Source organism: Neodiprion virginianus, chromosome 4, assembly GCF_021901495.1.
Source record: "Neodiprion virginianus isolate iyNeoVirg1 chromosome 4, iyNeoVirg1.1, whole genome shotgun sequence".
NCBI classification, from domain to species: domain Eukaryota; kingdom Metazoa; phylum Arthropoda; class Insecta; order Hymenoptera; family Diprionidae; genus Neodiprion; species Neodiprion virginianus.
In genome coordinates this window covers 29,328,109-29,350,994 of record NC_060880.1, presented here as the reverse complement: position 1 = coordinate 29,350,994, position 22,886 = coordinate 29,328,109, and the positions used below count along the sequence as shown (strand labels likewise).

Genomic DNA, 22,886 nt, shown 5'->3' with positions numbered 1-22,886 from the left:
CGATATCGTGTGCAGGCCGCCGAGCAGGCAGTGGTAGAAATATATTTTAAGTCACCCCACGGGGGTGAAGCATACCTACCGACGGCGGCTGCCGACTCGTAGAGAGAAAGTAAACTACGGTAAGTGTTCGTGCCATTCGTGTAGCTGCGTGCTGCTCGCGCAGCGTTCGGCGTCCACTCGCCGAGTATGGTATAAGGCTCACCTGCGTCGATGCAGATCCGCGCATGCACGCGCGCGTACGTCACGGCGTGCGGCGTGCACGTTATTCGTATATCTCACATTACCCGGCCGGCTATACAAGCCTTCATCCCTGCATCCTGAGTCGCGTATTGGTTTATGGGGCAATAGCGTCGACGGGGCTCGGTTCACCTGGGGGAGGGTCGTCCCTCTCTTCTAAACGCGGTAACGGGTTGCTCACTGCTCACTGAAGTCCGGAAGATCGCAATCGTGCGGTCGATGTTGCCGCTCTCCTTTCCTCTCCTTCTTCCGCCCCCGCGCGTGACAATGAGGAGGGACTCGCGTATTGTGACGCACGGAAGGGTGCTTCGCGCAAACCCGGCCAACCCCCGACGGGTCGGCCGCACGCCCTGCGGGGACGGACTCGCAGACGTCGTCGTAAATCAACCGTTAATTTGTTGGCTGTTGAGCCGCTCATAACTGCTTCCTTGCGCGGGTCAGTGCAGCGCCACGCCGATTCGACGTCACACGTTGGCTCGCCCTCGAGACGAGAACTTTGGAAGTAGCCCTCAGGATCTTCCGGGCAAGGCTCGCTCGTTACCCATTCACGAGTTGTCGCCACGGATGCACACCTCAACTTCTGCAGACACTCGAAAACTGACGGAACTCCCCGGCAAATCGACGCGGTAATTAGGTCAATTAGAGGGCGCATTCTGCGGCACGCAATCTTCGACTCGACCAGATCACTCTGAGACGGAATTCTTGGTCTAGGTGCGACTGGACTTCAACTAATATACGAACCTCCGGAGCGTTCGGACGATATTTGTACAATTGAGGTACAATTCAGACTTATTGTAGGGTCCAACAGTTATGAAGAATTCATTCAATCCATCGAGGTACAATTAGCCGAAATATAGTCGCGGAAAATTTTCTCCGGCCACAATAGAGAAAATGTTCAACCTGCTGCAAGCGTTAACGTATCGTTGAATCAATTATGTATTCGTACATAAATTTGATGGGAGCAAAAAATAACTGTAAAATTAATCACGTAATTGCCTTGTAATCTGTTATATTTGTCTGTCGGGATTACCTGTATCAATTATCACCCTCTCGTACTGTTAATGTGTTCCCATTCTGCAAGTACGATCGCACACGCTTATACGTACAACATGACGAACTATTAAAACCAATAAAAGACGGAAGCCACAAGCAAGACGCGTACAGAATGAATGTCTTTGCATCATTCTACTACTACCGATCAATCTTTGCTGCTAATGTCTGTAGTTATTTTTCGATTGCTTATTTATTTATCAAGAGGTTGCATGTAATGACGTTTTACGGTAATTCCCTCCTGATCCTACCTCATTCGGTCAATTGCCTGCAATCCAATAATATCTAACAATAATTATGAAGAAACGATGTCGGTATCGTTTAATAAGCGCATCCCGTTTTGATAAAATTCAGTTATGCCTCGTAACCTGTAGCTATCAGTCTTCCGTTGTAGTTAAGGTTACAAAAATAAAAAAAGGAAAATTAACAGTTACACAGCTATTGTCTCAGGTCTGAAACTGTAATCCGACGCCTCGAACTAATGCCACATCATCTCGTTGTCACTGATCTTCGCACGATAAGATTCTGATAGCAAAATAAAAGTGATGAACTGGATATCAATCTGCCGTTACAGCTGTAACGATATAATTTATCGGATTGTAAAACGAACAACCTACAAAGTGTAAAAAGTATCCGTTAAATTTGCCCCCTCGGCGAAGTGAGCTAATTGACGAAATACGCGCTTCGTTGGCTGCCGCAAATTGGCGAGACATATTATGTAGTACGAATTGATCAGGGATCTCCGCTTCGGCGAATTACAAAGCCCGTAATTTGCTCCTTCTTCCATTCGTCTTTCTTCAACTCGCACTTCGTCTTCGAGTATACCCACAAGCCAATTGCGACAAAGTTGACAAAGGAGTGACAAAACCCATTTCCGAAGTTTCTTCACCGCGTCGCGGCGTCACAGCGTCAGTGAGATCCGCAGAAGTGAAACTTGCTCCAAGCTTTTCGGCGAACTTGGTATACCGACTATAACACACGCTCAGCCGACGCATAAAAGGACGTCTCGCGTAGACGCAGGCACTTGTACATTATATACAAGGCGAACAAAATTCCGGGACAAAAGTCAAGGCGTCAAAAACTTGAACGGGGAGTTTCGTTGCGTTCGAATGCGTGTCCGGCTACGTTGGGGACCTGTGCACCGAAGCGGAGGATCTTGGCCGACGGGCGATCCGTCTACGCCATGGTGCCGTTGGGTCCAGAAGTTGAGCCCAGCTCTCTCCGCCGCCCGCCGCCTCCCTCTGTCACCCATTTCCTGCAGGCGACCCGCGCCTCGACTTCTTCGCCGCCTCCGCGGAGAAACAAACACCTCCGAGAGTCACAATACCGCATCAACGCCTCGAACCGCTAATGGAATCACTAGTCAACTCACCCTTTTGCGAGAATCGCTCAGGCGAACCGTTCGTCCGCGGCGGCAGAGACCGACTCTCTTCGTTGGTCCTCTCGCCTCTCCGAGACGCGAGACATCCGACTTATAGGGACGTCCGGCTATCCTTGGACGACAATTACTTAAGAGAGAGTCCCCCCGAGGTCTGTCTCTGCTGCTTAACGTTCTCAGTCATGACGCCTTCCACGGTCCGAGGCATCGATGTCAGGTGCAATTACTCGAGCATGAATGCAGTCGTGATATAGTATCAACAAGGTCTGGAAACTGGGCGGGATGAGTAATCCACAAGTCGAGGACACGAGGACACGAGGAGACTGTAGATTCTATGACTGACAATTGTGCCATGCTTTTGAATTTTTTTCAGTAATAATCACCCAACCTTACGTCGCACCGTCGCGAAAGTTGCTTCAGCTCAATTCTAGAGGCATACAAAGAATGAAATGGATCCGTAATCTGCAGAGATCGTCTGACTCATTTGTAGCCTTCGAACACTACGGAGGATCTGAAATAATAGCTGACTATACACACACCGTTAGAGTGATTGTTTTATTATTAAACATATAACGGGTTATATTATATTCGTGTAGGTACAGAGCTGCGTACAAGCGATAACAGAACTGATTAACAAACCGCTGAGTAGTGACTGATGACAAAGGATGTGGTAACGGAAAAAACATATTCCATCTCCCTGCTACATAATCGATGATCTCAGTCGCGGGAGTTTGTGTGCGTAACATATTGCACTACTACACTGCTCGCATATATAATATTTGCGTGAAAATAATTGTCAGTTTGAGCAGAATATCGGCGGTGTCACAAATTCTTGTTAATTCAAACTCCTTGTCAATGGAACTAGGATCATTTCACGAGTTGTGGGACTTTGAAAGACAGCGATACTCACTTCGCGTTGGATAAAAAGTACTTTCAGAGATGCCGTGAAGTATACATGTATCCTGGGTACGTCGAACGCAGAAACTTCAGCGCCAAGGGGCAACATCATGAGGAGTTTCATTCGTCAGGATCGAACCACCGTAAGCATCAATCGCTCGCTCTGCGCACGGCTAGCCCAAGGCGCGAAAGGTTTTGATGCTAAGCAATGTAGCCTGCCTTAAGAGCACCCGTTGATCCGACGTTTGTAAATCCGTTTTGCAATTAAACTTATAATGAGGATATGCTCGTCACATGTCCGTTGTGAATTTAATACTCGCGGTAAAGGAAATGGGGGAAAACACTTTCGTATCACGCATCGCGAAAGATGTGATTCGCGTTTAATATACTCCTGATTGAATTTTCACGTCGATTATTTGAATACACGTTCAAGTGTACACAATAAATTACAAATTACACGTTCAATTGTACAAAATCTTCAGCGGTAAATTAGCGATAAATTTTACCTGAAATATGATGATCACAGATGAAAGAAAAAACAACAAAAAACAGGTTCATTGTATGCATATACATCCATATATACGTATTGTACGTATGCGAGAGAAGGTTATTGAGTTATGTAATGCAGAGTGGTGAGTTCGATTACCGGGTATAGATATAATACGTTGTACGACCGAGCATTCCTGTACGCACGGAGGCTGCATAGACATCCTCCCCGTCCCTCCTTCCGCTCATGGCCCCGCCGACTAGATGATATTATACTTACTACTATACCGCGGTTGTACGTGTTGTAAGATACTAGCTCCCGATGGGAAATGGAGAAGGATGAAATGGGAAAAAAGTAAGTCGATTTGTTGAAATTCGATCCGATGTTCGCGGATATCGGCCGCAAGGCTGGATTCCTAGGCTTTTCCATCCTGCAAGGGGGATTCCCCGCTTCGCTTCGTGCCGTTGTGCTGCCAGAGTATGCCTTGCATATATATGCAGTCGTAGGTGTGTTCACCCATCGGCACCGGGGCGCGGTGTGTAACGCGTGAGAGCGACGAGGTACACAATATTTTCAAATTGCTTCCATTATCACTTGCGGTTCAGTTCACATGATTGTTTCATTCCCGCGGCGAGAATAGCTGACTGCGTAGTACGTGTCTGAGGGAATCTCTGCTCGGTTATTACATCGGATAACACTGGCGTCGGATGGACTATATATACCTACATACATATATACATATACAGATGCTATACTCTCTTTCTTGGTGAACTTGGTTGTCCTGGGTAACGGAAATATTTACGCCACAGGCGTGAGCAGCGATAAAACAAAAAGCTGTCACCGCACCCTGTGGCCGGGAGCTTAAGTCACTTCGCTTCATAGAAATTAATGAATTTTCCGATGAAAATATGTACCGTATGAAATTTAAACGTATAATTTGTACAATTTTGAAATCCAACACAATCTGACAATGAGAGACAAGCATGCGTTGTTTTCCAGCTGTTACAAAAGGCGCATATAAACACGGACAATTTTCCTTCAGTCCAGTCAGAAGAACAAAGATAGAAAAAAATTTGAGCACCCCCTAGGTCGTCAATTTCCACCGCATTGGTATAATACATGCGCGAGGAATGGGCAGTGCTGCACCGTCAAGCTCATCACTATTTCACGAGCGTAATTGCAGATGCAGATCGTAGGTATAGGTAGGTGGCCCGTGGAGTGGCTTGAGCGTAAGCGTAGGTATACATCCGTACGGTGCGTGCATGCCTACCGTTGCGGATGAATGTGCAATTATTACAACATAAACACGATTCGTTTGGTCACGGTCCGACATTATAACACTCCGTTACATCCCTCGCGGTACATAAATTTTGCATTTGACAACAAAGCACTGCGACGTGGTAATAATAACAGCGCCTGAATACAACCCCGTTACACGCATAAATAAAGACGTTTTTCGCGAGGTCGAGCCTCGGCTCGGGGGTGAAAATCACGCGACGTAAGGGCTACACAATGGAGGCTGTCCGCCTCTAATAGACTTGACCTAAAAATCCACGATGCCCGCAAAGCCTGACTTCACCTGATACTCACCTGACCCGTAACGGGCCTACCCAACCCGATCTAATAATATTATTTATAATATATCGCGGAGATAGGCAATCCCGCCTCGGTCACTCGAGGCAACGACGATAAAATGTCTCCGTCTATGAACTTCGGTGATTTGATGAGAGGAATTGAATCTGGCTTGGCGTGATATTGGAAAGACGGGGACTCTCAGCCCGTGCGCATCCCTCTGCACCCCATGACACGTTGTGTACAAGCATGCCGGACGCGCGATATCCGCCAAAGCGATTGTTTCCGTCTGTTTATTTGCATTTCCATGCTGCACCGCTGAAGCTGAAACTATAAATATCTTCAAGATATATCCGAGTGCCACGGTTGTTCGCCTGCATCGTTGTGTGCAGTTTGTAGTAGTTTTAATTTTTTTTCTTTTTATTTTATTTTTCATTTCTATCTTACGCGCTTCTGCCGCGACAACGCAAAGAGAACGATACGAACATCACTCGGTGGGTACATACAAGTTATTTTCAGAACTCCGAGTGCATATGACGAAGGAAAACCCCCGACTTGACTCTGTATACCGAACGTCAAGCTGGCGGAACTCTCGTAATTATTCCATGAGATAATTGTGACAATTACTCACCCCTTATACCTGCGCACAGAAAACTACAATTCCTGCAGAAGTTCCGTGCGCAGCTATACCGTAGAGTATATTATGTTATTATATTACGCTGATCAATAACGTGAGTCACGTTTAAAGCTCGTTAATTAGCAATTGACTCACCTTTTTATTTATATAATATAGTTAAACGTGTTTTGTGCGATATTTATATACGTGTAGAACCTACCGATGCATTTGACAATACAGGAAATTTTGAAAACTTTAAATATATGTTTCACTTTAACCGATAACATGAGTCGAAGAGTTTTTTCGTACCAATATTTAGAATCTATGCTGTGATTGTGAGATTAGAGATGTATTTGAATGCTACGAAATGATACAGTTATGCCTACTGAGTGTTTCCGCAAATCCTCTGTATTCACTCATGATCCCCGACACCTCCTTACAGTCTATGGTTAATTTTCTGCGTAATAATCTCGTACATAAACGGATTAAACAGAGCTCACGCATGGGAGGAGGCACGTTGTGTGCAGAGAGTGTATTTACGGATGTCAAGCATCGGTAACAATAGCCATGTACCTACATGCAAAGATAGACATGTGATGCGAGGATTTACCTCGAATGCTATGGTGCGCGATGGCTCTTGGAGATTATAGGAACGGAGCAAGTTCCACGCGGTGCACGGTGTATTTGGTAAACTTTAGTCATTCACGTAGATAACCACATCTGGCGATGCATTTCATGGGATACGCACTACCGCAAATACTCATAAGCTGAAGAAGAATTCAAGGAATGTGCGAATATTTGACTTTTCGCACAACTGACATTCGATAAGACGGAAAAGGTTTCGCTGAATGAAGACAGTCACTTCCCAACTGGCTAAATACACGAATCGTGTGGAGATGGCTCAGTAAAAAACCAGCGTGAGATGCTTGAAAAGATACTGTAGATATTATACCGATCCACGGAGTTGACAACAATCTAATTCGAACAAGGCACTCTCAATTTTGAGCGTCGTACTTCTACTATGCGTTTACGAAGTATAGAGGAAGAGTCGATAAGTGATAAACGCAACGGAAAGCATTCAAAGAATGAACCGCTGTATCCACCAGACAGAAAAAAAGAGACATGGTGATCTATAGCTATAGTGCAGTGGACGTATGGTAGATAGATAAGGGTATACAGTGGCGGCCATACCACGGATAACACCAAAGCCTCAATCTTCAAAGTTACGGATATACCATCTCACAAGACACAAAGAGACAGTGGATTCCCCGATGAAACCTCGCTTGCAGTACTTCTCATTGTCAACCTAAGCTGCAGCATTAGCACAAGGCTAAGAAAAAGTAAACAGCGTGACTCAAAAATCTAGGTAACTCTAAGTTTTACGCAAGATTCTAGAGAGGCTAGAGAAGATACTTGATCATGCCAATTGGGTCGAATGAAATAGGCGTCTGGTCAGGAGGTAAAAGTACAATCGACTTCTTCGGCGATGAGATATGCTGAAATTTCCAAGTTGGTATTTTGAACTCTGTTTGCTAAAAAAAAAAAAAAAAAAAAGGAAATCTTATTACCGTAATAAATGACGAACAGCACGGAAGTCTCAAGTTTCTCAAGAATCAGTTCTAATTCTGATTCACATTGTATTGTCTTTTTTTTTTTGTTTTTTTAAATACCTAATAGTTTTAATGAATTTCCACGTTCCATCAGAAAATTTTTACAACAAAATGCTTGGAGATAATGATGGACTACGACGACTTATTCAATTACCGACGATAAGTGAGACTGAATTTTCCGATTCATAAATTCCTATGGTGCTGGTAATTTACAAATCCCTCATCCCCGGATCGCATTTCGTTATCTATATTCGCCTTCGTTAATTGATCTAGATTAGCTCTACATACCAGGAAGAAATGCTCGAGTCAATTTCTGCAATAGCGTTTCTGTACACCCCCGATGCTTAATCGCTGTATACCCACGGGTAAAGTTCTTTCTCGTTGCCGTCGATTTTTCTTCCACGAAAATATCCGAGGAATTTCCTTTATCTGAGAAATGCGTATCTCGGTAGCTACCGTCAGGGAACAACGTTTCCTTAATTACTCGTACGTATACGAGTATACCTGTATCCGCAGCGTCAGATATTCCCTTTCTATAATATACGCGCGGCGTTTTGCCGAGCTATTGTTGTAGCTTCTTGAATAGAACGATGCACTTACAAAAATACGGTTTAATTAGTTGCTCGATTAACATTTCCAACTTTGAAGTGGTTGAATTCTGAAATGCGTCGGATCGCGTTCGACGGCACTTTTTGTGCTTCGCCTGACGTCGCCCAGACCCCCAGAGCTTGCGACTGTAATTGATACCGTGTCTCTCAGTCGCCGCGGTGCAACGCTCTTCCCCATTCTACACAATTTTGCGTCACTCGACAATTTGCAGGCTTCCCAATCTAGCCACCGGCGTCTCTTTTTCGCAGCGCTGAATCGACTCTGGTAATAATTTTCCTAATGAAACAAGCTTGAAGGAAGCAAAGAAAATCCCACACGGTAAAATATTCCCGTGCATCAAATTAACAGGATAGAGTGAAAAGGGGGATCGTAGCAAAATCAGATGTACCCTGTATTATACCTTCGTGAAAAAAGGGTGGGAACGTATAATGCGTCGTGAAAAAAGATTTCACCATATATCTATTCCTCTTTCGCAGTGATTGTAGTTTTTCGGTGCCTTTCCTGCTTTCCTCTCCTTTATTTGTCCTATTATTATTATTTTTCTTCCCTCCTATATAATTTCATTTATAACATATTATCACGCAAAGCCTACCGCATTTCGCGCATCGTCGAAAGTTTACCCGAGCCGCTACGGTTGCGTGCAAATGCCGCATACACATAATACGTAGGTGTATGTATCCACGGGTATAAACTAGCGGTATTCTATTCGTCATATTGAATAATATTTTTCTCTCAAACTGGTACCGTCCGAGAAGTCGCTGTGCAGTCGGAAAAATTTCTTCAACCAATGTAGCGCTTATATGAAGGTAGACTGCAGATCGCCTGAATTTAGTGCATGAATAACAGAAATATGTCGTAAGGGGATACCTGCACGCATGCAAGGCGGCATGAATCGTCGCGGCGTCATTAAATAGTACAAGTTACGTCGTGCGCTCGCGTCTAAGGGATCGAGTAACCGAGAGAAGCAGCTGCGGGTCTGATTTTACGCTCGTCAAAAAAAGAGAGGAAGGTAAGAATAAAAATAAAAAAAAAGCGAGAGAAAGAGGAGAAGAAGAACTCCGGCGCAGATGGTGTCACCAAACGTGACGAATCCGCGGCTAACTCGTACCGATACGTGTAATAACCTGAGATGCAGATGTGGAAAATGGAGGGCGAAAGGGGCGGAAAATGGTCGGCGAAAAGTGAAACGGGGAAAATGAAGCGTGCGCATACCCTCTTTGTGCCTTCCACACGGCGACTTCGAAGCCAACGCAACGCATGTAACAAGGAATGTTCAGCACCGCGTTAAAAGACGAAGTCTCGAAGTCGGAACCAGGGGTGCCTCTTGCCCGGTGGCGTAAAAGGTTTCCAGAGGGCGGGTCTCGCCGAATCGGTCACGCGCCCTTCGTTCAGCATGGTCATTCCGAAGGTGCGAAGAAGAGACCCCCTCATGGCCACGGAAAATCGAGGCACGCGAAGAAACGGACCAAACAGGCGTACGACTGTCGCAACGGCGTACGAACGGTTCGAGTCCTACCCTTGTGCCCAATAATGGCTCAGAAATTGGCCCAGCCACCTGTCTACCCCTTTTCCTCACGTGTCGCTATTTGTGCCTCGTGAATTAACCAAAAGGAAACAGAATTCATTTTCATCACCCCCACGATATGTATACACATATATACTCACCCACTCACGATGACCGGCTGCCGACCAAGCTCGCTTTATTTTCTCCGAAAATAATAATGTGAACCAAAGGTGTATGGAAGAAAATGTGCAATGGATGTGCGAGTTTCTGGAATAAACAAAAAGAAAGAAGTGAATTGTTTTATCTGCGAAACAAAGCTCGTGATCTGTACTATACAGGGTCATTTATTCGTGGCTGACCGCCAGCGATATGTCAGTATGGAAATGCGTAGCGATTCGTGGTAGTTTAGCAATGCGTAAATAAACTTGTTAACATACATATATCGTCGATGATTGATGCAAGAAAATACGTAACTAATAAGGGCCGTGTATTGTATTTGATTCGCCAGTACATATATGAACGCCAGAAAATCAGCTTCGAGCTTTTTTCGAGTCTACCACGCCGTTTCATCCCACATACGGTAAGAAAATAATATTATTTTCCTGCTCTAGGGTGGGAAATATGTAATCTCTGACGCAGGGGATCAAGCATTCCTTATACTAGGTTTATTATATTGCTGTATTTTTACACCTTTCGTGTTGCTGCGTCGGTCATATAGAGGCAAAGGAAATAGGTATATCCTTACATCCCGGTGATGTGACATAAAAATTCTTCACCCTCCTACGCGATTCTAGCGTACGCGGAGAATAGCCTACACACATATCACGGATAGTTTCATCTTCATCGTAAAATTTCTGACTTACTGTTCAACGATGCGGATTTATTCCCACGTTTTATTGACTCTTTCTTATATAGAGCAAAACGAAGAGTACAGAATCCTAGTTACTTTCTAGCTAGTAGTACATCGGTAAACTCCATTTTTTGTTCAACTTATATGGACAAATTTAATCATATTGAAATATCGTACGTATTCGGGCTTGAACATATGTTTCAGAATAATTAACATTTAAACCAGCGTTAAAATAGATGTAAACATGATGTTCGGTGTAAAAAATCTTTGTCGATAATTCAAGCGTAAACTGGTTCATGAATAAAAATCTACGGATTCTTAAAAATACGCGTATTCAGAAAGTGATTTTACCTCATGCAGCTATCTGGATAAATAAATTCAAGTATAATTATATTAGATGTTTTCTGCTTTGTTTCGCGCAAAGTACGTGAGACAAGATTGACAGGAAACTTTTTACATTCGGCACATTGGAAGAGGAACGAAATTGCGAAGGATTACTAAATCGGATTTTTTTTTTATTCATTCATAGAGTTCTGCTCATTCTTATAACCAAAAATCGTTAGGCATCATTGCGAGTGAAATTGCAAATTGAAAAAAAGAAATGCCGCATTATGGGTTATATTTCTGAGACATACGGGCCTCCAGCCCTTGGCGGCAGATTATATAGAAAGCAGCATCCAGCGTACGTTTCGGCCAGGAATTTCGTCTAGCGTGGTGCGGATTAATCGTACTCCGACTTGGCATTAATGAGTTTATCTCTGAAGCCCAAGTACAGTCGGCGCTTTACGGAATGCCCGCCCTCCGCGGCTGCGGGTCCCACCGTAATTAAAGCAGGAAAAGCAAAAGCTCCGCCCGGCCACGAGACACATATAACCTCCTTTATCTAACCCAGCCGACGCGACGCCGAGGCTCGTTCGAAGGACTGAAAGGCCAGCGATCGTCGAGAGGCCTCCTCCTCCTCCTCCTCTTCCTCTTCCTCTTCCTCTCCTCGGCGATGTTATCTGACCCGCCTGATGTTAACTGGCGTTTATTTATGTAATTCTCCGAGGCCCTACGGTGGTCCACTTGTCACCTGCCGCACTCGAAACCGTTTCGAACTCAGGTAAGGCCCCCGACCGCCTCCGCCATCACCTTTGTCTGCGGTACTACATACATAACTATAATTCACCCTTATTATACAGACGTATTTCGGTGCCCGATTTCCGTATGAACAGATACACGCGTCATTCCGTACCTACACGTGTAGTCGTACGCATCGTAGATGCATAGATGGATCGGTTAATTCTTACCAAATTATTTCCGATGGTCAATTAATTCCCCTTGCAACTGCGACGCGGTACGTCTATTTCGAAGATCCTGTCCCGATAACTTCTGCTATAAAATTTCAAGAACCTTAAGTGCAGTAATGACGACGCTTGATGGAGTTATTTAGTGTCCAAGATCATAAATTTTAATCAATCTGACGCATGAAACGTGATTGCATTCGATTTCGAATTGTACGGACGTATACGTTGGTATTTGAAGTTACCAAGAATTTGTAAAGTCCGTGAAAAATTTGATTCATAAAATAATCGAAACAGGTGATTGGAAGATAATAATCCGGAGTGAGAATGAAAGGTTTCCAGAAGAGTTGAGGATAAAATTATGACTGTATAATTCACAAATATGAATTATACATTGGAATATTACTTGCTTGACGACCTGGTTGTGCCGAGAGCAGCCTTTACGGCCATGTACGGCGGACAAAAGAATAATATCCACGATAATAAAAAAAAAAATCGTACTCAATTCGAATAAAGTTTTAACGTATTTCCGTATTATTCGAAAACTGAGATAATAAATCGCTTGTGGCTAATTACGTGTTTTTTTCATTGCGACGCATTGTCTGATAAACGCAAATAAAAAAGTTGTAATTAATAATTGTTTATTTAATGGCCTCGCGCATACGTGTATGAATATCCGTTTCCAAGATTCGACCAATTTTTTAATTCACCGCCATCGCGTTGGCGGTACAGGAGTTAACAAGCGATGTTCTTTGCAGCAACGTTTTCCTCCTGCCATCGTATAACCCAGTGGCGTAAACGGAAATTGTTCCTCGCACAAATCCGCATGATCCGGTTCTTTAATATTCGCGAACGCGGAGCCTGATGGTAACCTAAAGTAAAACCTGGGGGCTCGTTAAGCTCCCGCTAATACGCAAACGAGGAAAAGTCAGGTATAGGTATCGAATGTAGCGACGTCTAAAAACTAATCCCTGAAAGGCACGCACCCGGCTCCGAGCCGACAATAAGCGTGACCGATAAATTTCCGGAAGTATGCGAGAGGCGGTGTATCGGTTATTTTCTTTCATTCTTTTTTCATCCGACGTTTCCTTCTCATAATTCCTCCAAACTGCCGCGACAATACGGAATTAACGAGCGTTCAGGAACTCTATGCAATAACTGAATTAGCCCGGCACGCAACGTTGCGTATATACAAGGGTGTGCACGTTTGTCTCGTCAAAAAACTATCGGATACACGCCTCGTACAATCGTGCGAGCCAAAAGTTAAAGAGGAGAAAAAGAAACCGATCGAGCGCTCCTGTCCGTCACGGATCGATAAATTCCGATGAAGAAATGGAATAAAATAATTTTCTCGCCAAATATCTTGTTTGCCGTAGAAATCTGACCGGCGCGTTAGAGGAAGTTGACAAACGGTCGTTTGTCGGATCTTCTCACAGCGCGGTCAGGGCCAACGGCGGCTCGACTTTCTCGAGGTAAAGCTAAGCCTCTGGCCCGGCTTTGTAAAGTCCCCTGACCTAAGAATTACACCTGATCGAACCGGTTCCTATCGCTAAACTCGGGCCGACGTCGCGATCCCGTCGAATCTACGAGATGCGGGAGGATAGACGATGGGCGAAAGACGAAGGAGGGACAGGTGAATCGCACCGACACCGAGCGAGGCCATTAATAATATAGGTGCGCGGCGCGTGGCGTCTCGTGGCGTCGCTGCCCGCCGATCGATGATTCGCCCACCGGATCGCACGTTGGGTATTAAACCGATAGCGCATACTCGCGGCTCCTGGTTCTGCACACAAGTATCTAAGGACTGAGTTATACGCCGAAAACGATTTGTCACCAACCCCCGTGGTCTCCGTATGTTGCGTAGGTATTCGAAATGCTTAACCTCCGCTTTTTGTTTCTTATACCCACAACGCCTCCCCCGACATTTCTTTCCGCAATCTGACCTCACGCCCTATCGGTTATTCGTTATCGGGTTGCAGACCCGCATTTGGTGTTTCACCGTAAATTGCATACACTTGAGAGGGCGCAACAGTGATAACACATGGTAGCTTTTACATGTTTTGTCAGAGGTTCGGACGTTGTAACGGACAAGTTTTCACGTTTTCATTGTCTTCGACGTAATCTTTGAACTAACGATATTTACACAAGGAGTCCTCTTACATGGTCAAACATTCCTGCAAAACAAAGTATTTATAGTTAAAATCAGGCGTTTTGTGATAGAGGGAATCTTCATGAGACCGTATCTACGTAACCTGATCGATTATCTTACTCTTATTTTCATATTTAAATATATGAGTAAAAAAGTGATTCCCTCTTTACCCACGTTTCTCCCTCTCCTGCTTCCCCGCTTTATTTTCGCTGTACTTTGGACGTAGATGAATGATGGCTTTACCGTAGATAACATCTAGGAATACTGAACAATTACTCTTCTTTTCACTTTCTTTGCCAACTATATTAACACCGATGCGAAGTAGATTTCACAACATAAAAACAAACCAGGGCTTCGGTAATTCTGTTCGACGAGGAAAGGGGGTGTTTTGATCAAAAACCGTATTAAGTAAACCAATAACTGAAGAAAAAAATAAAAGAAACAACATGACAATGGCACTTTATCTTACTACATGTAACCCTGAGCGCAGTAATGAACTCTGACGTACCCCTGATTCCCGAAATTGTTTCATCCGGCGCCACGATTTTCAGCCCAGACCGCAGATTGATTGCCTTCTAAACTATTTCGCCAGTTCGTTGTTCTCTGTAAGAGTGTCAATACAACGAGCGTGAGCGAAAAATTCTGTGGCCTAACCGCGTTGAACAAATTACAAGGAGGAAGCGCGGACACAAAAAAGGGTGAAGGACATGCCGGAGTACCCTAGACGTGTCATGTCCCGTAGGTCACTAATTAAATCGGTTTTTTGAAATTGAGGATACTGGAGTACATACCTATATACGTGTAGCGAGAGTTGGGAGAAGGCGGCTTGACGAACCAGAAATTCCAGTTCCCCGACTTGTAGAAGTCGGGCTAGTATTGATTTTCAAGGGGTCGTTTGTTCGAGGGAAAAGTATATTCGTGTGTTTGTTCACCGGAAGGAAATTCGGTCAGTTTAGACTTGGTGATCGAGTATTCGTATCGATTTGCCCGCGTGACGTTTCAGCTTTATACCATAATCTGTATTTACTCCGTAGGTTGCCTTGAAAAATGTATTTCTGTAGAATACGTTCTAGAATAATGGAAAAAAGTATCCTCTATACTTTCATCGAGCTCGGTATTCGTCAGACACATGTTTTCAAACGGGATATAGTTATAGAAATGTTCTAGACATGCGTATAGATCAAAGCAACACGTGAGGCAATCGGCCGAAGATTAGCGACCGGATAAGGAGTGTAGCGTTTCATTACTACGGCAGCTGAAGGCCGAGTTGTTTGCCAGAAATTAATTGCTGTAATTAAAAGATTCCTAACTGTGAATGAAAACCACTGCACACACGTGTGACTGCATATCTCTTATTCGATGCCGCAGGCCTGATCTCGTATCGAAGGATGGATGATTTAGTTACGATGTCGTGGAGTTGGTACAACGGATCCGCGTATGCGTATGTAATGATGTAGATGGAGGTAAATTGATGAAAAATAACACACAGCTGAAGAGAATTAAATTGACAAGATTGAATTTATTGTCAGAAACGAAGTAAAAACTTAACTTTATCAAGTTTGAGTAAATCAACGAAGACCGTAGTACCGCAGGTTTTCATTACAGCGAAAAAAATGTACAAAAAAAATAAAAATTGTCGCCCTGCTTTGGCTGATTATAACGGCAAATAAATAATTCGACTTAAAATAATATAATAAATTCATTGATCGCTTACGGTGATCGTCGAGAGATTTTTCACGATATATATTGTGTATAAGTAAGCACGGATAATAATAAGTTGACATTACCGTTTCGATTTCAATTCAAATGTTAACATAAGTTATAAATTTATTCACACAATTTAAATAATCATAGTATAGTCGATATACAATATACATATATATATACACACATATATATTTATTATATATATATGTATATATATATACATATATATTTATTATATATATAATATATAATGATAGGTATGTTTTATTTATTAACTTTACGGTGAGTATATCTTACACGAGGCGATAATACATATTTACATATCGTACAACAGGCTTCGCTCTCAATCATATAAAATTACAAAAAATTTCCTACCTAAATTCAGAGGACCCTAAGACTACGCGCAGGGCTTTTACGCGCCTCGCGTCATCTGCTCCACACTTGACGCTAACTTTTAATTCGATTTATACACATTTCTTATACTTCGTGTATACGTCTATATATGCATATAGATACACTTATTATATACATATACGTATTTGTGTGCGTATACATACGTACAATCATATATACACATATATATATATATATATATATATATATATATATATATATATATATAGATAAGTAAATATTTACAGCCTTGTCACGAGCGTATTATATATAGGCAATCACGTAACCATTTCATTTATCAAGCATAAAATTAGGTATTTTAATTGATTAATTAATTAATTAATAATCAGTCATTGGCGAGGTAGGCCAGTGTGGTAGTTTTACAAAATGCAGCACTGCAGCAGTCACAGCAATAGGGGAGCACCTATTATTATATGCATAATGATATATACATAGATTAATTGTGTACGTAAGTATTACAGTGACAATGATGAATTATCGATATTAATTTCAACGTTATTGATACAGTTATTATTAGCGTCATTATTGTTATTGTTATTATTATTATTATTGTTATTATTATTATTATTATCTTTAATTAATAATAATATCATTATGCTTACGAATATTATTAGCATTATTATCGTTATTGTTATTGTTTTTAATCATTATTAATAATATTATCGTTATTACGGATATTACGAATATTACGATTACGATGGTTATAACAAACTCGAGCGTCAGGCAGGCGGGTTTTGCGGGCGGGTAAGGATCATAATATAATGGCGAAAAACGAACTACACAAGATAGGCTTGTCCGGGGGGCGGGGGTTGTTGCTGCCGCCACGCGTTTCTCTCGAGCGTCGAATAGTCCGAGTCTATGGAGGAGTAAATGTGCTCGGACAGGGGCCGCCTGCCCGCGTTCCCGGCGCCCTCGAGGCCGGTTTCCTGGTACGCGTGGTTCACCGTCAGTCTGGGACTCGGAGTGGCGGTGCTTCCGGGCGTTTCCCTGCCGGCGATCTCCAGCCTCCCGTTATTGTGGCTCTGGAGCGTGGCCGTGCTCGAATACGCCGGGGGCGCCTGGAGGAGCTCCGGTGAATCCTTGAAGAGGGGGTGATGGTGACCGGCGATGTGTCCGTGGACCCGGAGCGTCGGCGTGCCCTTCTCGGGGCGGCCCTCGAGGGTGTAAGTATTCACGTTGCGTCTGTAGAGGGACGAGGGTTTGCGACGTAGCGCATCGCCCGCGGGCATCGCGAACCTGAGCCTTTCCCAGAACCTTTTCTCACCCCAGCGCAGCCTCACCGCCGTCCTCAGGTACGGCCTCAGCTCCGGGTCGGACTCCGCCTCCGGGGCGACCGGCCCTGCCTGTACGACGACCAGCTGCCCGGGTCGACCGCGAAGCGCCTCGTGTACCGCCGCGCGGAACTCGAACCGCGACCATTCCGTCTGTAGGAAATTTCGCGTCAGGACGATCAGCACCCTTCTCGAGGCCTCGGCCGCTTCCAGGACGACGGGAGCCGCGGCTCTCAGGCAGGGAAGATCCCGGTGATGGAGGCAGAGCCTCAGACCGCCGCTTCCGGCCCCGGCACCGTGTTCGAGCTCGGCGACCAGCGATCGCAGGACGAAGTCCTCGTCCTTCGGACTGTAGCAAAGGTACCCGTCGTAAAGTCGCTCCCGGTCGTCGGGCGGCGCAGCCTTTGCCCACAACCGGACACCGTAACGCGAGTAAGCCCACGTTCGCACCGGTTCTCGGAATATGAAGGCTAGGACGGTGACCACGAGGAGGAGGAGGACCGCCGAGAGGGTGGCCGCGACCATGGGAAGGTAGTCGGAGACCATTATACTCTCAATGACACCACCCTGGGCAAAGTAGTCCGAACAGGCGGTCTCGTTCACGTCGAGGCGACGTCGATAGGCGGGCCGGGTTTCGTTGTTGTCGCACCACACGTCCGTCGAGTCAACGACCTTGTGCGCGTTCTCCGACACCCAGGTGGTAAGCTCCTGGAGAAACTTGCATCTGCAGGACCACGGGTTGCTCCCGAGAGACAGCTCGGTCAGACGAACGTTCAGGGTCAGCTGCCAGATGGGAAACGTGACGAGCCTGTTACCGTCGAGTCGCAGTATCTCGAGGGATCTCAGCGGGACCAGGGTAACGTTGCTCACGAATCCGATCAGGTTGTTGTGCAGGTAGAGCTCTCGCAGGTGCGACAAGTGCTCGAACTCGAATCCCTTCAGGTCGTGTATCCTGTTGTCCTCGAGATGAAGCGTCTGGAGGTTGTTCAGTCCGTTGAACGTCCGATTCTGGATCGACTCTATCCCGCTACCGTTCACGTACAGAACTCGCATGTTCTTCCTCCCGATGAACACGTGGTTTTGGAGCTCCCGCAGATCGTTGCCATCGAGGTAAACCTCCGTCGCGTCCATGGGAATTCGCCGGGGAATTTCCGGAGCGCCCAGACCCGAGCAGTCGACGACGTTGGTGTTCCAGGTCTGGTCGTGGTAGCACTTGCAGTCCGACGGACAAGTCATCTCGCAGTCGCAGGCGTCGAAGTCGCAGCAATGGCAGAGGGCGAAACAGTGAGCTTCGTAACGGCACAAAAATTGCTCGGGTCTCGCCTCGATGGCGGGAACGATCGCCGTGCCTCGCGGCCCGGATACACGGCACATCGCGTTGTCCAGGTCCATGACTCGCGGATGCTGACGAAGCGCGGTCATGTTGTTTATCACCGGAAGCCAGTCCATCGAGCAGTTACAGTTGAACGGATTTCCGCCGATGTAAAATTCGGGGAGGGACTTTCCGGCGGGAACCGGAGTCAGACGTAGAGCCGTAAGTTCCATGGTCTCGATCATGTTCGCGTACATGTCGACGCGGGTGAGATTCACTTTGCCGGTAAAGGTGTTCGGCCGCACAAGGCTGATGTAGTTATTGTTTATGAACAAGAGTTCAACACTGTCCGGTATCGCGATTGGTGAAAGCTCGGTAATCCGGTTGTGACTGGCGTCGAGTGTCCTCACTTTTAGATCACTTATACCGTAATAATTTCCCAGACTTTCGATGAAATTCCCGTGAACGTCGAGCCACTTGAGATTGTTGGGTATGAACGCGTAGTCGAACCACTCGATGTGATTCTCCGACAGATTGAGAAGCAGGAGACTGGCGATGCTTGTGAACACGCCGTTTATGTCCGATAGAAAATTTCCGTCGAGCCGAATCGCCTCGAGTCTCGTGTTTCGTTCGAACGCGTCGAGCTCGACGTGCTGCACTTTGTTTCTGGCGAGATTCAATATCTGCAGATTCGGCAGGTCCCAAAGCATGCCGCGCGTCAGGTTCCCGATGTTGTTGCTGATCAAACGGAGCCCGGTGAGCTGGTGCAGATTCCGGAAGGATCCGTTGCGAAATTCGCTGATTTGATTCTCGCCGAGGTCGAGGGTCTTCAGGAACGCAAGATCGCGGAGCGCCTCCGGAACTGTGCTGAGCGCGTTTCCGCTGAGATCGAGCTCCTTAAGGTCGGAACAGTTCCGAAAGGCCATCGGATCAACGGAGACGATCATGTTTCCGGAAAGAGTCAACCGGCTCAGAACAAACAGTCCGTTGAATAGCTGAGGTCCGATCGAGTGGAGCCGATTTTCGGAAAGCTCCAAGGTGTGCAGATTGTAGAGAGGCAGAAAGGCGTTGCTCTCGATATGCCCGATCGAGTTGTTCCGGAGATCAAGGATCTGGAGGAAGAAGAGATCCTTGAACATGCGGGCGTCGATGCGAGTTAGAGCGTTGTGGGACAAATCGAGGACTATCAGACGAATCAAGCCCAGAAAGGTAGTCTCGTCCACCCGATCGCTCCCGAGCGTGTTCCCGGCTAAATTCAGTACCAGCAGCTGCTCGAGTCTGGTGAACGTTCCCCGGGGAAGATCGCGGAGCTCGTTGTGCTGCAGATGCACCTCCCGGAGGTCGCAGGTGCTGGCGAAGAGGGCCTCGGGCAACGAGCCTAGGCCGTTGTAGCTGACGTTGAAGAGGCGAAGGCTGGTGAGTCCGGTGAGCGCATCGCTGGCGATTTCACCGATGGAATTGTGCTGGAGGTGGAGCTCCTGCAGTTGGCGCAAACCGGACAACGGACTCTCTTCCGGGAGGCTTCGGATCTCGTTGTGAGACAAATCCAGGGCCCGAATATCCGCGTGGCATTTGGCACGATTAGCCCGGCTGTCGGCGAGGCCGACTTCGCTGATCTCCCGTAGGTGATTTCCCGTGAGGTTCAGGACCTGGAGATTCCCGAGCTCGCACAAAACATTCGGCGGCAGGACTCGCAGGTTGCTGTATATGATCTCGAGGGTCTGCAGCTCCCGGAGGCCGGCAAGGGCGCCGGGGACGAGCTCGAGGGTACGACCGGCGCCCCACTCCGTGTTCAACGTCTGGAGCGTGAGCCGCTTGAGCTCGGCGAGGGGTTGGAACGCAGAGGCCGGCAGCCGCAGCAGCTTGCACCCGTCGACGTGGAGCTCGTGAAGACCGCTCAGACGGTGCCAGCTCTCGGTTGATATCAGACTCTCGAAGTGGTGAACGTTGCTGCAGGTCAGCCTGAGCTTGAGAGCGCCGTCGAGGGCGGGCAGAAGGGTGCCGATTGCCGACGAGTTGAGCTTGAGAAGCGCGCAGACGGCGGATCGCGTGTCGTTTCCTTCCGGGGCCCAGTGGCAGGTGCCCCGCACCCCGGAGGACAGTACGAAACAGATAACCACCACACTAGCACTCCACTTCCACGAGGGCGAACACAGCACTGTGAGCATCGTGTGAAGATTTTCCGACGGAACGGCGAGACAAGGGGCGGGGGGTATGAACGAATGGAAATAAACTTGAACCGAAGAAAAACGGAACAAAAATCAAACGGTTTGGTATTTTTACCGCTGGCTGGCACACTGTGCGTCACGATAAAACAAAACTGCCCATGTCTCGTAGGGGTTGGTTGGCACGTAGCTATCGAGCACACCGTGCCGACGAACTTTCGTTACACTTTCACTGATTGTAATCTTTACTGTTACTTCAACGGAACTCGGGGGTTCTCGTCCCCCTTCTTCTTCGTTTTTTCCTTATCCCTTGTTCAATTATCACTTCGCGTCGATATCGCGACCGTCCGAACCCGTTTCGAACTGTTCGTCAAGACTTTGACCGAGTCTTCGCTACACAAAGTTCGTAACTTAGAGCGACGGCGAATAAGACGATCCATTCGCGCTCGCCGCGCGCTCAACACTGACTGAACGCGACTGAAACTCGTCGAGGTATTAGAGGGCCGAGTTTCAGGCGGCAGCCGGCAGAGAGCGCTATCGTACGGCTCTCGCCCCCTTCATCTCCGTACAGCTGGCTCGGTGGTGGGGAGAACCGACCCCTACGAACCTCGAGGTATTCATTCTTTACCTGTCAGGCCACCAGAAACGAAGGTCTGCGGAAAACTTTTTTTTTCAACGAAGATTCCTAAATGGATTACAATATTCGCACCCACGCGTTGTTATGCGTATATGTATAAAATGACCAGCAGCGTCTAATTTTTCACGTTTTCGTTCCAACTTCATTTTTAGCTATTTCATAGTCATCCGCTATTTGACGCGAAGAAAAGTCTTTTGATCTTACGAAAATATGCGCTCATTTCTATGAAGAAACTATATGACAAAAATTTTCCCCTATATTATTGCCCCTCACGCCCAGCGATAAAAACAATATCGGTTTAGAGTACTTTGCGCAAGAGAGGTCTGAAGAATGAAATGAGTCGTGACGTCAGCGGAAGTTCGAATCGGAGATCGAAAACGTAAACTGCAGTACAATAATTTAGGTGCGATCTTTAAAGATTTACGAGTTAGGTCAAGAAAACAGAAATAATCTGCCATTGGTTAAGTTAGAGCGCTGTTAATCATCGTGAAACTTCGCACACCTGGACTAACTGTCCTAACATATCGCAAACAGCTATTATACGTTGGTTACACATACCTACCTATACATTCACCAGTTTAAAGATTAAAACAATAATTGTTATTGCATAGACACGCCACGTTGCCTCATAAAATCGCGCTTCCGAAATCACTCATACTACACCGAGTGGCAAGATGGTATAGTGTTATAATGAGTTAACCACAGTCACTCGCGATGTATATTTTTGTTCCACCACGTTGTTATTACTTTTTTTTTCACTTTGTTGAGCTTGGATAATTCTGCGAAGAATATTTTCAACCCGGTGAAGCTTTATTCAGTCATTTGGCTCCTCGCTTTTATTTATCATTAAGGGGATACGTCGGTAAAATTTCAAACCTGCTGGACGGACACGAAATCTCACCATCAAAAAAGTTTCGTGAAACGAATATTTTTCTGCAGACTGTTTGGATTGATTGTATTCGGTAACTTTCTAGACCTCGGTCAAATAAAGTTGATAATTAGAGTTCTTCAAAAAGCTTCTAGCATCACTCTTTTTCTTTTCAAACTTTGAAATAATTCGACACATATTCTGGTAGTGTAGAGAACAAAAGTTGGCATCCAATTTGCAATCTGATGCTTAGCCATCAAATTAGGCCAC

At 45.8% G+C, this 22,886-nt stretch overlaps 1 protein-coding gene and 1 long non-coding RNA gene across 2 annotated transcripts in view; both read right to left on the bottom strand.

The window, feature by feature from the left end:
• LOC124302283 (uncharacterized) overlaps positions 1-10,227 on the bottom strand; it is a 63,935-nt gene extending 53,708 nt beyond the window's left edge. Inside the window, exon 1 of the long non-coding RNA XR_006907675.1 lies at positions 10,122-10,227. This is a non-coding gene — a long non-coding RNA (uncharacterized LOC124302283). The remainder of the gene's footprint in view (positions 1-10,121) is intronic.
• A 5,514-nt stretch (positions 10,228-15,741) lies between these two features.
• On the bottom strand, positions 15,742-21,640 carry LOC124302281 (toll-like receptor 7). Its single transcript, XM_046758261.1, has one exon. It carries the CDS (start codon positions 21,112-21,114, stop codon positions 17,140-17,142), a length of 3,975 nt encoding a protein of 1,324 aa, XP_046614217.1. The 5' UTR covers positions 21,115-21,640; the 3' UTR covers positions 15,742-17,139.
• Positions 21,641-22,886: the final 1,246 nt, after the last annotated feature.

Excerpts from the sequence above, each read along its gene's own strand:
- LOC124302281 (XM_046758261.1), bottom strand. The coding sequence starts at position 21,114 with ATGCTCACAGTGCTGTGTTCGCCCTCGTGGAAGTGGAGTGCTAGTGTG.